Genomic DNA, 12,520 nt, shown 5'->3' on the forward strand with positions numbered 1-12,520 from the left:
TTTTGCTTGCTCCAGAACAGATCTTGGTGGCTTTGCATGCCTCCCACCTTTCCAGCCCTTTGGAGATCTTTTCCATACTGGATAGGGATGAAAATAGTGGTGTAAAAAACCCATGTGCCTGTTCCTGGAACCTGCAGCTGGACATGGCAGGAGACTTTGCAGAGGTCCAGTTGCTGGAAATTTGCCTGTTAATTATTCAATTATTACTGATTGTCTCTTTCACAGTTAATCAGGCTTTCACTGCGGGTGGTTTTTCCTCTTCTCTCACTTCAGATCCACATTGATACCAAAAGTGCCTCTCAGATGTTTGAGTTGATCAAGAAGAGATTGAAGCATACAGATGCCTATCCATATTTGCTATCCATCCTCCAGCACTGCTTGCAGATGCCATGTGAGTACATTTACAGATTTCCAGAGCAAGGGGTATTGGAGAACTGATTGAAGGTCTGGTGTAGGTACAAGTTCCCAGATACCAGGGCATACACTGCCCTTGTCTCCCATTCAGAACTTGGAAGTGACTGATGAACTTCATGTCTTACACTGACTCCATCCAGCAAAATTTTTTGGCAAACGAAATTGAGTAGCTGAGACATTCCAGTGAGTCACTGACAGAGCTTTTAATGATTTTACATCAGAAGTTTTAAAAAAGAGTCCTTGTGATCAGATCAGGGAATTCCTGGAAATAGATAGCATTTTGAAAATTAAAAAAAGAGACTGAGGATTTTTTTTTGGTAAAACAGTACAGCACTGAAAGCTGTTCTGCCACTGGGAAATCCCACAGTAAGTCTTCAGTCTGCTATCTCATGGCAGTGGTTCAGTGGAGAGCTCCCAAATGCAAAGTGAAAAATAATACTGGAATTTCTTTCCAAAGGAAGATAAGAGTTTCTTGTTAACTGCAATAAAATAATTCATTTATGCGTCCAGAGTGTATCAGCAAGGTCACTAAAGAACTGCCTGCCTTGGTCTTGTTAGGTGTGAGGTGCTGGTCTTCCATTACTTTCATCCATATTTGAGCAGCCAAACTGAGAAGAGAATGTGAGGGAGATGTACTGTAGTGTGCTTTTCAGCAAGTGATGTGATGTGTGGTGTGTTCTCAGGTGCTCATTAGAGTCAAGTACTGCCATGCACAAATTCAAGCAATACTTTGTCTCAGTGGCCTCTTTGATATTACTCTTTAGAACAGAGCTTGAACTTTATGTATTGACTGGGATTTTTGGTGGCAGAAGGACTAAATCCTGTTAGGCCAGGGCAGGATTGTTCTGGAGCAGTTTTAAAGGTCTAGGTTATGTAACTTAAAGAGTTTAACGTGGCTCTGGCTCTTCTGTTTTGAAATCCATGGGATTCAGTCCCTTTGGTTCAATTTCTGTTCACCTCTGCACTTTCCAGTCATGTTTGTACGAATTTTTCATGCCAGTTGAGTTTCACTGACCTGCAGATAACCAAGCATGCAGAGAGAACATCTCATTGTTTTTACAGTGACCTCAACATCAAGCCCCAAAAACTACTGAGTATTAGTTACCACAAAGGAATCCTTTGTATAGACATTTAAAGTGCAACTTACAGCTAACCTGTCAAAAGGGTTTTAAAGCCTGAATGTGCACATCAGGCACAAAGTTATGTGCTGTCCCAATATGCCAGGTGTTTGTGAATTTTGTAAATAACCTTCTAGCAACTGTTCAGAGTAAGTCTTTGTGTTCTGTAATTCATCACACACAGGACTGAGATGAAAGGTGAGGAGGAAAGAATGCCAATTTGTTGGCAGGTCTGTGCACTTTGGCGTTCAGTTGGAAGTTCTCATGGGTTGTCTTTTTTCAACACAGATAAGAGGAATGGAGGAAACTTCCAGCAGTGGCAGCTGTTGGATAGAATACTCCAACAAATTGTTCTTCAGGATGAACGAGGAGATGATCCAGATATAGCTCCATTGGAAAACTTCAATGTCAAAAATATCATTAAAATGTAAGCTGCATTATTGTTTATTTCTGTTATGCAGGCATAATGATATGATCAGTATGCAGATGCTTAAGAAATAAAATATCATATATGAAGACTTTCTTATTTTACAACTTCTCATTGTCTTGTTAAGTAGTTAAGTCTTCTAAGTACTTTCCTTCTAATGACATCTTAGATCGGCAGTAGTTTCTAGCAAATTCCTTGTATTTGACTTCTAGTAAATGTTATTCTGGTTAGAAGAGCAGAAAAAATGCTCATGATTTTGTAACAAGGCTTCCTCGTATGTCTTTTTTCATTCAGATGCTCATGAAAGCTTTCTTTGATACTGAAAAGTAAAAATAATGTCATCATCTCTATGTAGATCCCATTTCTCACTAATAAGCACATGGTTTAGAAAGATTGCAAAGAAAGGGAAAGCAGTCCCCACTTGGCACACAAAACCTCTTACCTCTTTATAAAATGTCTGTTTGCTCTCACCCACAGACTTGGTTGGGGGCATTACCATTATTTTTTCCCATAGGATGCATCATTTGAGAAGTCTAGCTACATGAGCTGGCTCTCTTCTCAACTTCCCTGTTCTCAGTCCTTTTTTAGCCAAACTTTTGGATTCTTCATTTCATCCAACTGCCTCTGCAGGTAATTCATGGCCCATTACCCTTCTGAATTATCCACTGAAAAGAACATTTATAGAACAAAATGAAACCAAATTCTCCTGTACTAAAAATTTTACAGTTCCTCTTGCTATAGGTGTGAGCCAAAATCGAAACTGATTTCTTGTCATGGAAAAATACAGTGTTGTTGGATACCAGACTTCATTGTAGATTTCATGCCTCATCTTCCCTTTCTACTTTCATAGCTATTCCTCATTCTGCATATCTAATCTATCCCCAGCATGCCCTGCATATTTTCTGTCAATAATAGGAAATAGTTGTGCCAGTATGAGGTATGAGAATTGCCTTGTTACTGATACATTACCCAACAGAGAAGTGTTCTTCCTCCTAGTAAAAAAGAAAGAATAGAACTACAGAAAGTAGAAAAAAATGATGGCAATCTGGTCTTATATTAAGGATGGGGTAATTTATAAGCCAAAGCAGCTGTGGTTATTTTAGTGATGACTTCTCTTTTTCAAAATAAGTGGACTTGGCACTTTGAAGGCATTACCTGAAGACAGGAATGTATCAGCACTTTCTTCCCCAGCCATTCCTTTATCTCTTTTTATGGCATTGAGTAAAAAGGCATCATTTTTAAATTAGCTGTCAGCTAGGGAGCAGAATCTGGATCCAGAAGGACCACTGGCATGATCCTTTAAAATCTTGTACACTCACCAGGTTGCTTTTTGCTGATCACTACACATAATGGCCACTTGCCTTTCAACCTGGGTAGCTCAGGAAAAGTTTAAATGCTCTCATTTTATCTTTCAGGCTGGTGAATGAAAATGAGGTCAAGCAGTGGAGGGATCAGGCAGAGAAGTTTCGGAAAGGTGAGTGCACCCTCTGTGCTTGCATAGGCAGAAACTGATCCCAATTCATTCACAGAGCAGTGAGCAGCAGAGCTGGGCACAACTCTTCCTCTTGCACGCATTTTGTGTCATGGTGAACAGTTGATGTGTTTCACAGGATGGGGGTTCCTTCAGTCCTCGTGTGAAGTGGTTTTACAGTCTAACTGAAACTTAGGCATTGCTGTCTTGATTGCTGAAGGTCATTGTCAAGACAGTCAGACTCTATTTTCTTTTTCTTGCTCTCATTATACATCCCTGCTTGAGCTGACAGAATTGTCAGCTTTATTTCAGCATAACCTACATCTCCTCAGGGACTGTTCCTGAGCTTTATTTCATCAATTCCCACTTGCATGTTCCCCCTAGACCATGCTGAGCTGATGAGCAGGCTAGAGAAGAAGGAGAGGGAATGTGAAACAAAGACCCAGGAGAAGGATGAAATGATGAAGACACTGAACAAAATGAAGGACAAGCTGCAGAAGGAATCCTTGGAGCTGCGCCAGACCCGAGACCAGATGAATGATCTGGTGGCTCAACTTAATGAGTTCTCGGTATGAGACTGGGAGTCTTCCCCATGTGTTTAAAGGCTGCTACTAGTGAATGATGAACAAAAGCATATTATGTATAGAGCACATCTGTGGTCATAATGGAGAATACTTAGAAGCTGCTCATCTTTTAGCTGCAACCAAAATCTCTGAGCTGGTAGTATAGAATGGTTAATGCATGGGCTACTCTCTTCCTTCTCCTCAGCTGCCTTCCTTGCAGGAGCTGCTGAGGCACAAGTGTTCTCCTCCAGCCATAATTTTCACTGCTGAGTGGGGTGGCCCTGGTTGTTATTTCAGTGGAATAGAGAAAAACCTCCCTGATACAAAAGTATATAAGAAACAGGATTCCTATCATGCTGCAAGGGCATCTGAACTGCCTCAGAGAGATGCTCCCTCCTGTTTGGTGTTCCTTCTATCCCAGCAGTGTGCCTGAGCCACCAGAACTCACCAGAACACAGCCCTGAGAAGTTAGACACTGCAGAAAGCAAATTCATTCCCTCCTCCCCTCTACCGCTTTGCTTTAGTGAGGCCTAATGACAGGTATTCAGTGTTTCAAACCCTGAGCTTTTAAACCCAGGGGTTCAAAAGTTCATAAGATTGAACTTTTCTCTTTTGTCATACATAAGGAGAAAATAATACATTTTGGCTTCTTTTACTAGGTTTCTGTTTTTCTGAGCCATTTATGGTTTCTTTTTTCAAACTCTTCTCCACAACTCCATGGGCTTGAAACTTTCTCTTAAATGAAAGCTGAGATTCTTCCCTTTATTGCATGGCTTTGAGTGCAAGAGGCTTTAAAGAAAACATCAAATATTTTGAGAGTCGTAATAAAATCACATCAGCTGGCAACATGGAGTTATCATGCCTTTTAACTCTTTGCTTTCTTTTTCCCTGTTTTTTATTTTCCAGCAAGGGGGCAGCATTTCCTTCCCACCCCCACCACCCCCTCCTCCAGGTGGCCCATTAGCTTTGTCCTCTTCTCACATGTCTGAGAATTTGCCACCTCTGCCACCTCCTCTGCCTTTCTCCAGCTGTCCCCCTCCTCCAGCTCCACCACCTCCACCAGGAGGACCTCCTCCTCCACCAGGAGCACCACCTTTCTTCAGCATGGGGGTGCCACCCCCTTCAACAACCACCTTCAGCACCGGTGGCCCCAGTCTGAAGAAGAAGTCTATCCCTCAGCCCTCACATCCACTGAAATCCTTCAACTGGGCTAAGCTGAGTGAGGTAAGAAACTGCATTACTCAACTGACTTACTTTCTGAGTGTACCCAGTGTTGATTAATGCCATGAAATGCAAAGTGGCATAGAAGGAAGTGGCTTTATGTGGGCTGTGGTCAGTAGGAGTCATTAATTGTATTGAGGGAGTCTCCCCAGTTCTCCAGCAGTACAGCACACCCCTGTGATGAGCAAGGTGCTGGATAGATTGATCTGCATAGATCTAGGCATGCAGATGATCTGGTTAAGCAAAGCTGTCAGGAGGCTGAATACATAAGTGAGAGCTGGACATCTCCAGGACTGGTGTGCCAGAGCTGCCCTCCCTTGTGCACCAGGGAAAAGGGCAACCAGAGCCAGTGTGGGCAAAACATGGTGAGAACCATCTGGGAGAAAGGTGTCCTGATTCTCCTCACTGTTTGTTTATGGCCATTAGGGAAGCTGCTTTTCTCTGTGAATGGTTAGAACTCTGTTCATTGGTCATAAAACTCCAGGTTGGCAAAAAAAAACCCCAGAGGACTTGGACTCTTCCTGTTGCTCTCATTTTCTTCTGTCTCGGTTGTGTCCCCTTTCTCTCTCTTCCTTCTCTCTCTTTTTCCCTTCTTTTCCCTCCCCTTCTCTTTAGGTCTTAATTTTTTTAACTGATTTAGAAAGAAAAAAGTGTCTATGTTGAGTTTGGATTGCTGCCTAGAAACCCAGGTTCTCTTTTAGACTGAAACTCACCCAGGGCCCAATTCTGGCATTTGGAATGAGTGTCCAGGGACCTCTGGAATGCCACAAGAATTCTCTCTCCCCCTCTCCCCTTTTCTTTAAAATAAAGTGAAGTGAAATATTTGCTGCACCGTCTGTGCTTGTCTGTCAAGGCCACGTTGAGGGGTGTGGGAGAGAATGTAAGGACGAGGATTTATTTTCCTTTGCAGAACATGGAACTTAGTGCTCTGAAGAAAAGAAATAATAACTAATATATGTATGTATATGAATTTATATGAAAAAGAGAAAGTCACAGGTGTTTCTGTTTAGTGTACAGTAACCATAGGCTTATCCTGCCCTCTGGATAAGAGTGAAGGCAGCTGTGCTAATAAAATTGAAGACCTGGGTGGTGAGATGGCTAAAAGACACTATTTTGAGGAAGGCAGAATAGTTGGGAAAAGGGGCATAAGAGAGTGGGGCCTTCATTTTGGGGTGTCTGCCTGTGTTAGTGTTTTGAACCTGGTATGGTCTCTGCAAAATGGCAGAGGTTGTGGTGTCAATACAGGTGGCTCATGTTATTACTTGGGTTGTACTTTTTTATGGAATTATTTAATTTCACTGACTGCTGGAGGAGCTGATATGTTTTGGTCATCTTCCTCAATTATCCAAAATTTCCTGCTTCAGTATCTTTCTATTCACGTGGATATTAATGCTCTGAGCACCAAGTCATGGGTAGGTTGGATGGGCCTTGTGATGCCCTTTGCTCTGTTTGCTGCACTCTGTGGAGTTCTTCTGAACTGAGCTGTCAGAATAGCCAGACTGGAATGAGTGAGGACTCAAAACAAACACTGTCTGGGAGCTGCACATCTCATGTTTTTAGCCTGGGAAACAGAGGTTTGAAGTTGTGCACAAGTGATTTGTGGTAGGGTTTAACTTCCAATCCACGAGAATACAACTTTTCCCCATGATAACATTTTGAGGAACAATACATGAAACAAAGCAAGATGAGGGAACACAGTGTTGGAAACAGCTGTACATAAAGTTAGGGCTGCAAGTAGGTCAAATATTCAGCTCTTAGTTATCTCTGCATCCTGTTTAGACCACCTTTCTCTAAGCAACTAGTACAGAGTCTCTCTCAGGAGATTTTTCAGGTAAGTATGAGGAGAGTGCCAGGGCTGAGGCTGCTCACATAAGAGCAAACTCCTCTCTGTCCTTGCAGCCTGCCTCGAGGGAGTGAGGGAAAGCCAACAGGAGTGTGGACAGGGCCAGCTCAGAGGGATTTGTCTGCAATATACTTTCTCAGTAGTGGAATCAAGGCTGTTCTCCAGGGCATTCTTATGACACCTTTTTTTTCCAATGCTGATTTTGTCTTTGGAAGGAAAGAACTGAGCTGTTGGGTGTTAGGAGAAATATCAAATATAGTCAAGCTCTTAGCAGTTGACAATAACAGATTGTCCACAGTTCCCATGGGCACCACAAAAAAAGGCTTGCCTGGAAAGGATCTATGCTTCTAATAAGGAAACTCCAACAGCCCACTAATTTCCATTGAGAATTAAGGACTTTGTGCTAGCTTTGATGTGAGCTAATGATCAGTGGCAAAGGCATTTAGATGCCTGGATGGGCTGAGTTCTGATGAAACCCTTCCACACCACAGCTCCATTCATACAGCACTGTAGCATTGTCTGTGAATTCCATTCATACAGCACTACAGTAGTGCTGGTGCCAAGGATCTCTGTTTTTTAAGAAAAAGATATTGCAATATAACACTGTAATATCCTGGTAAGATTCCTCTCTTTGTTTCTGGGCAGCAATGCTCTCTCACACTGAGTTGTACACAACGCCAAAGGTCACTAAGGGATCAAACATTTGTGGTTAATCCAAGCAATAGATTAGTTTCAAGAACATTGGAAGTATGGATTAATAGTTACCTATTTAATAAATATAAACATACTTATTTGAAGTTCTCAGAATAAATCAAGTCAACCTTCAACTGCTCTGCTTCTTATCTAATGGCTGAAGAAGCAGCTTCCCATCAAGTGTCCTGGTAATGACTCTCATAAGTGATGTCAGTGAGGCTTTCTTTAGCCAGCCCTAAATAGACCTGACTGAAATAGTTTCATAAGAAAGGTATTTGTTCTGTATACCATATAGGAGTTTTTTTAAAAACACAAAACACACACTGTACACACATATAAAAACAAATCAAAGCCACCAAACCCCCCAAACAGCCAGTCACATAAACAGAAAATATTTATTTTGGCACTAATTAAAAAAAAAAAAAAAAAGTTCCTATAATGTTATCAATGATTCTGATTTCTGGAACTCTTTTCCTAAAAGCAGACTGAGGTTTATGACATAAAATGATGAAGGATGCTGCTAATGGAAAGTTTTCCAAAATCTCATTGTGAAGCTACTCATAATAGCTGTGGTAGGTGCCTAGACCTACAGTGAGATAAAACAGCTGTCTTCATTAAAAAACAAGCAAAAAATATAGCTTTTGATTGAAGTGGACTTTTCTCACACTGGAGAAAGGATTTAATATCAAGAGAAAAGTTTGGAAAATGTGCTTTATTTGTATCACTTTTTAGATTTATAATGGAATTTGGAATTAAAATTTTAAGTTGCTTCCACTTTTCTGGTTAATATTCTACAAATATTAACCTACTAATAAGCAGGAGTGCCTGCTCCAGTGTTCACAGAGCACTCATCGTTTCCATGGTTTCTCTGAACCTGCAGGTCAAATGAAAGTACTGTAGATTTTCACTCGTGCTGGGAGGTTACTGAAGCATGATGGACTTTGATGCCTTCCAGAATATCATTATTTATCTATCAGGGTAAATAAAATCATCCTTTAGATGTTGCAGAGGACAGCTTGATATGATTTGTAGTGCCGTGAAACACTGTCATTTTCTAATGTTAGATCTGTCAGCAAACTGGGATTCAGTGTAAAGCTGGAATGATGCAACTGCTACAGCAAGTGAATTAAATGCAACATACTAAAAACTCGGCTTGAGAGAGCAAATGCCTTGTCAATATTTGTTCTCATAATAACATGTTTTCTGACCTGGTATGTGTCACCATTTTGTTAGAGGATACTGGGAAGTAGAGTTCACTGGCTTTGCTTCTCTAAGTGGGCCAAGACTTTCCAAAGCACAGGAACCACAGTAGAAGTAGAAGACTTTTAGAATGAATAAATGAATGAATAAACAAATAAATGAAGATGGAGAGAAAAACCATTACAGACAAAATTACTGTTCTTTTTTTTTTTTAATTTCTTTTTTCTTTCTAAAGGATGAGAAAAAAAAAAAAAAAGGTGGAATAAAAAATTTATTTTTAAATCGTTATTTAGGAACCATAAATATTTCTATGGAGCTGAGGGAATAATTTATCATAACAACCACATTATGCAAGTCTGTTTCTCTTAAAATGCTCTGTCTTCTCTGGCTGATGACAAGGAACTATCAGCCAGTTAATCCGTAACTGTGTAAACTGTGTATCGAGAGTTCAGTCTAGGAAGTTATCTGGCAGTAACATTAAAATTTTCAAGGACAGAGCTTATAGTAGAAATAGAAGGGACAGGCCCATTGCAAGTGTTATGTGTAACAAAACCTCTGCCTGCCTTGATTTTTCTGTGACTGCATTAGTCCTAAAATTGGATTGCTTTGGTGAAAGTTCTGTTTGTGCATGCCATTGCAGTGGGTGCTGCTTTGGAATTTGTCTTTCTGCTACAAGTATCATACAAATCATCCTGTACAGGACCAGATTCAACCTGGCTCTTAAAATGAATCTGAAGTTGGAATCATTTTCACTGGGTTGTTTTCCTGGGAAAGTAGGGGGAGCACTACTCTCTGCAGTCCTTTTCTGAGTCCCAAAGCTTGCTGTTTTGGCACCTTTGCAGTTTGTTCAGACTAGACTGTTCTGTAGGACATTTTCGCTGTTCTTGCCATTAGTGAGGAAACCTCGCTCCCATGAGATTTTTGCAGCTGGACAGGTAGATGGACAGGACTCATGAGTGGCTGTCTTGGGTCGCATCCAGCCTCTGCCAAACACAGCATACAGCTTTTTGGCATCCTCAGGACTCTATCCCAGTGATGCTCTAAGGATTTCTGTCAAGTTATATTCTACCATTTCAGTGTTTGATTGGATAGTCTGAAACAGTGAGGCATTCAGAGAGCTGCCCTGCTGTTCAAATACATCCCTCAGGATTCATAATTCATGGTTTACAAAGCCAGCCTGGAAATTGAATGAGAGTGATCACTCTGCCTGGATGCTTCTTTCTAAGATTGGCAGCAGAGTTCAGGATAGGATCAAAAGAAAATTAATTTTGTCTCCTCTTGCTTTGGCTGAGATGAGCCTCCCAGACTTGTTTGCTGTGTTACAGTCACATGTTCTTCCTACTGTAGAAAGAAGAGCCACACTGATTGCAAGGGGTGATACAATGGTACCGGTGAGCCTGCTCAGGGATGGGTGCTGCTCCCATCTAGGATATGCTCTCACTGTGAATAGCACTGCAGACACCCCTCCTTACCCTCGGGCGCTCAAAGGAGAGGCTGCCTCTAGAGAAAGGGTGTTGGTTTTCCTCCACAGTGTCTGCCCTGCCAGGAATTTCCTCCAGAACACTTCACACTTTTATTTCCCCCTCATTTTATCCTGGTCAGGTTTTTTTAACTTGCTCCTTGAGCCTTGTGGCTTAGCACATTTCCCTCATTCCTTTTGATGACTCTGAATGGGAAGTAGAGCCTGTTCCTAATTAGTTCTGATAATGAAGTGTTAACGCACTTTGCTGTGTAGGTACAAGTCAGATACTTCAGAGCTGGAACCAGTGTGAGAGCTTCATTGCTACTGCTTGTGGTTCCTGGCTTTCTCTGCATCAGTGTTCTGCTGGCTCTTCATCTCCTGTGATTTGCTTAGGCCATTTTTTACAATTATTTCATTCCATTTCTTTTTTCTTTTAATCAGCATTTTCATTAATTTCGCAATTAATAATATACAATAAATATACACTTCATAAACTAAATGAACAGAAGAACAGTGGTGTTAGTGGTGTGAAGAGCACCCAAAGCTTGTCCCACACAACATGCACCTTAAGAGTCGGTAGGAAGGAGATGGTAGTTTAATCTTTGTGTCCTCTACCAGAAAGAATATCTGTCCTGAGAATGTCAACAGGAGACCCAAGAACTTCACTTAGTTTAGGATGACTACTGATCAGGTACTACAGGAGCCTGTTTGTTCTGGGTTTGGTGGACACCAAGTAGGAGTAGAAGCCAGTGCCTGTCTTCCTCCATGCTAATTATCTGCCAAACAGGTAGGATTCCTAGCATTCAGGATAATGCATTATCACAAGGGTTGTGAACATTTCCAGTGACCATGAATGATGCTGTTTCAGGGATCTGGGTATAGTTTGTGTCTATCTGGCTTGACAAAGACCTCATGTAGACAAGGGACTTCATGTAATAGGAAACAATTAGACTTCAAAGACTCAAAAGTTTAAAAGTAAAAATAATAATTTAAACTACTTTCACAGACAGACATAATGAAAACCACACACCCTTTAGGCTTTACAAAAGAACCTGGAAAAATTTGCAAAAGAGAAGATGTGTCTGGGTTTTGTCATGCATCAGTGTTTTCCTAAGCTTTTTCCTCCTCATGGTAACACTGGTAACAGAATGACCACAGTCGTTGCATTAGACAGATGGCCACTCTTGAAAGGAAATATGCTGTGGGATCATGGATAATGCTTGAGATGTGGTCTGCTAGTCTTGGAACATGCCTTTTCATTAGAGGCTGGCTGTCATGAAAAATACAAAATAGTATGTTTAAAAAAAAAAAAAAAAAACAAAAAAAAAAACAAAAAAAAAACAAAACAAAAAAAACCCCAAAAAAACCCAACCAACCAACCAACCAACCAAACAAACAAAAAAAAACCCCAAAAAAACCAAAAAAATCCAACCAAAACCAACAAACCAGCCAAAAAAAAACCCCAAAAAACCCCCAAAGAGTGTTTTTTCTCCTTTGACTCTTGAAACAAAGTGTGTTCTCTAAATTGACAGCAGTAGTACATAGCAATGTGACCAGTGAGTAGAAGAAATTGATCTATCCAAATGGGATTGGATGTTCTTAGCTAAACACTTTTGGTATCTTATTAAAATATCTTCTTTCCTTTTAGGAGAGGATCCATGGCACAATCTGGAATGAGATTGATGATTTAAAGGCATTCAAGGTGCTGGATCTAGAAGATTTTGAAAAGATGTTTTCTGCGTATCAGAGGCACCAGGTAGGAGTGAACTCTTCCATACCTTTTCTGTCTTGAAGTTCTGGAGGAGGAATGAATACATGACAGTGCTCTGAGCCCTTGCCCACCTGTGGTCAGGCTGCATCACTTGATGCTCTGCCACTGTTCAAAAAATCTGAAGACCAAAATAAGTTGGGGTGGACACACAGGGCAGGGCCTAAACTTCTGATATGGGCATACTTCATACTCATGGGCAGCTCTCAGAGACAGCACCTACTGACAGGTAATGCTCTAGTTAATGTCAGCAGCCACTGACTTCCAAAAGCTCCAGAGCTTTACATTTCTATTTGCATATAAGCTTTCTGTTTCTCCCATTCATCCAGAGAAAAAAGGC

At 41.0% G+C, this 12,520-nt stretch overlaps 1 protein-coding gene across 3 annotated transcripts in view; it reads left to right on the forward strand.

Moving 5' to 3' along the window:
• Positions 1–12,520, forward strand: part of DAAM2 (dishevelled associated activator of morphogenesis 2) — a 173,132-nt gene that overhangs the window by 120,249 nt on the left and 40,363 nt on the right. For all 3 annotated transcript variants that reach the window (XM_056487308.1, XM_056487310.1, XM_056487307.1), the window contains 6 exons: positions 274–391; positions 1,821–1,959; positions 3,375–3,433; positions 3,815–3,999; positions 4,900–5,217; positions 12,061–12,168. In XM_056487308.1, coding sequence (XP_056343283.1) covers positions 274–391; positions 1,821–1,959; positions 3,375–3,433; positions 3,815–3,999; positions 4,900–5,217; positions 12,061–12,168 — 927 coding nt within the window. The remainder of the gene's footprint in view (positions 1–273; positions 392–1,820; positions 1,960–3,374; positions 3,434–3,814; positions 4,000–4,899; positions 5,218–12,060; positions 12,169–12,520) is intronic.

Source organism: Oenanthe melanoleuca, chromosome 3 (assembly GCF_029582105.1).
Source record: "Oenanthe melanoleuca isolate GR-GAL-2019-014 chromosome 3, OMel1.0, whole genome shotgun sequence".
NCBI classification, from domain to species: domain Eukaryota; kingdom Metazoa; phylum Chordata; class Aves; order Passeriformes; family Muscicapidae; genus Oenanthe; species Oenanthe melanoleuca.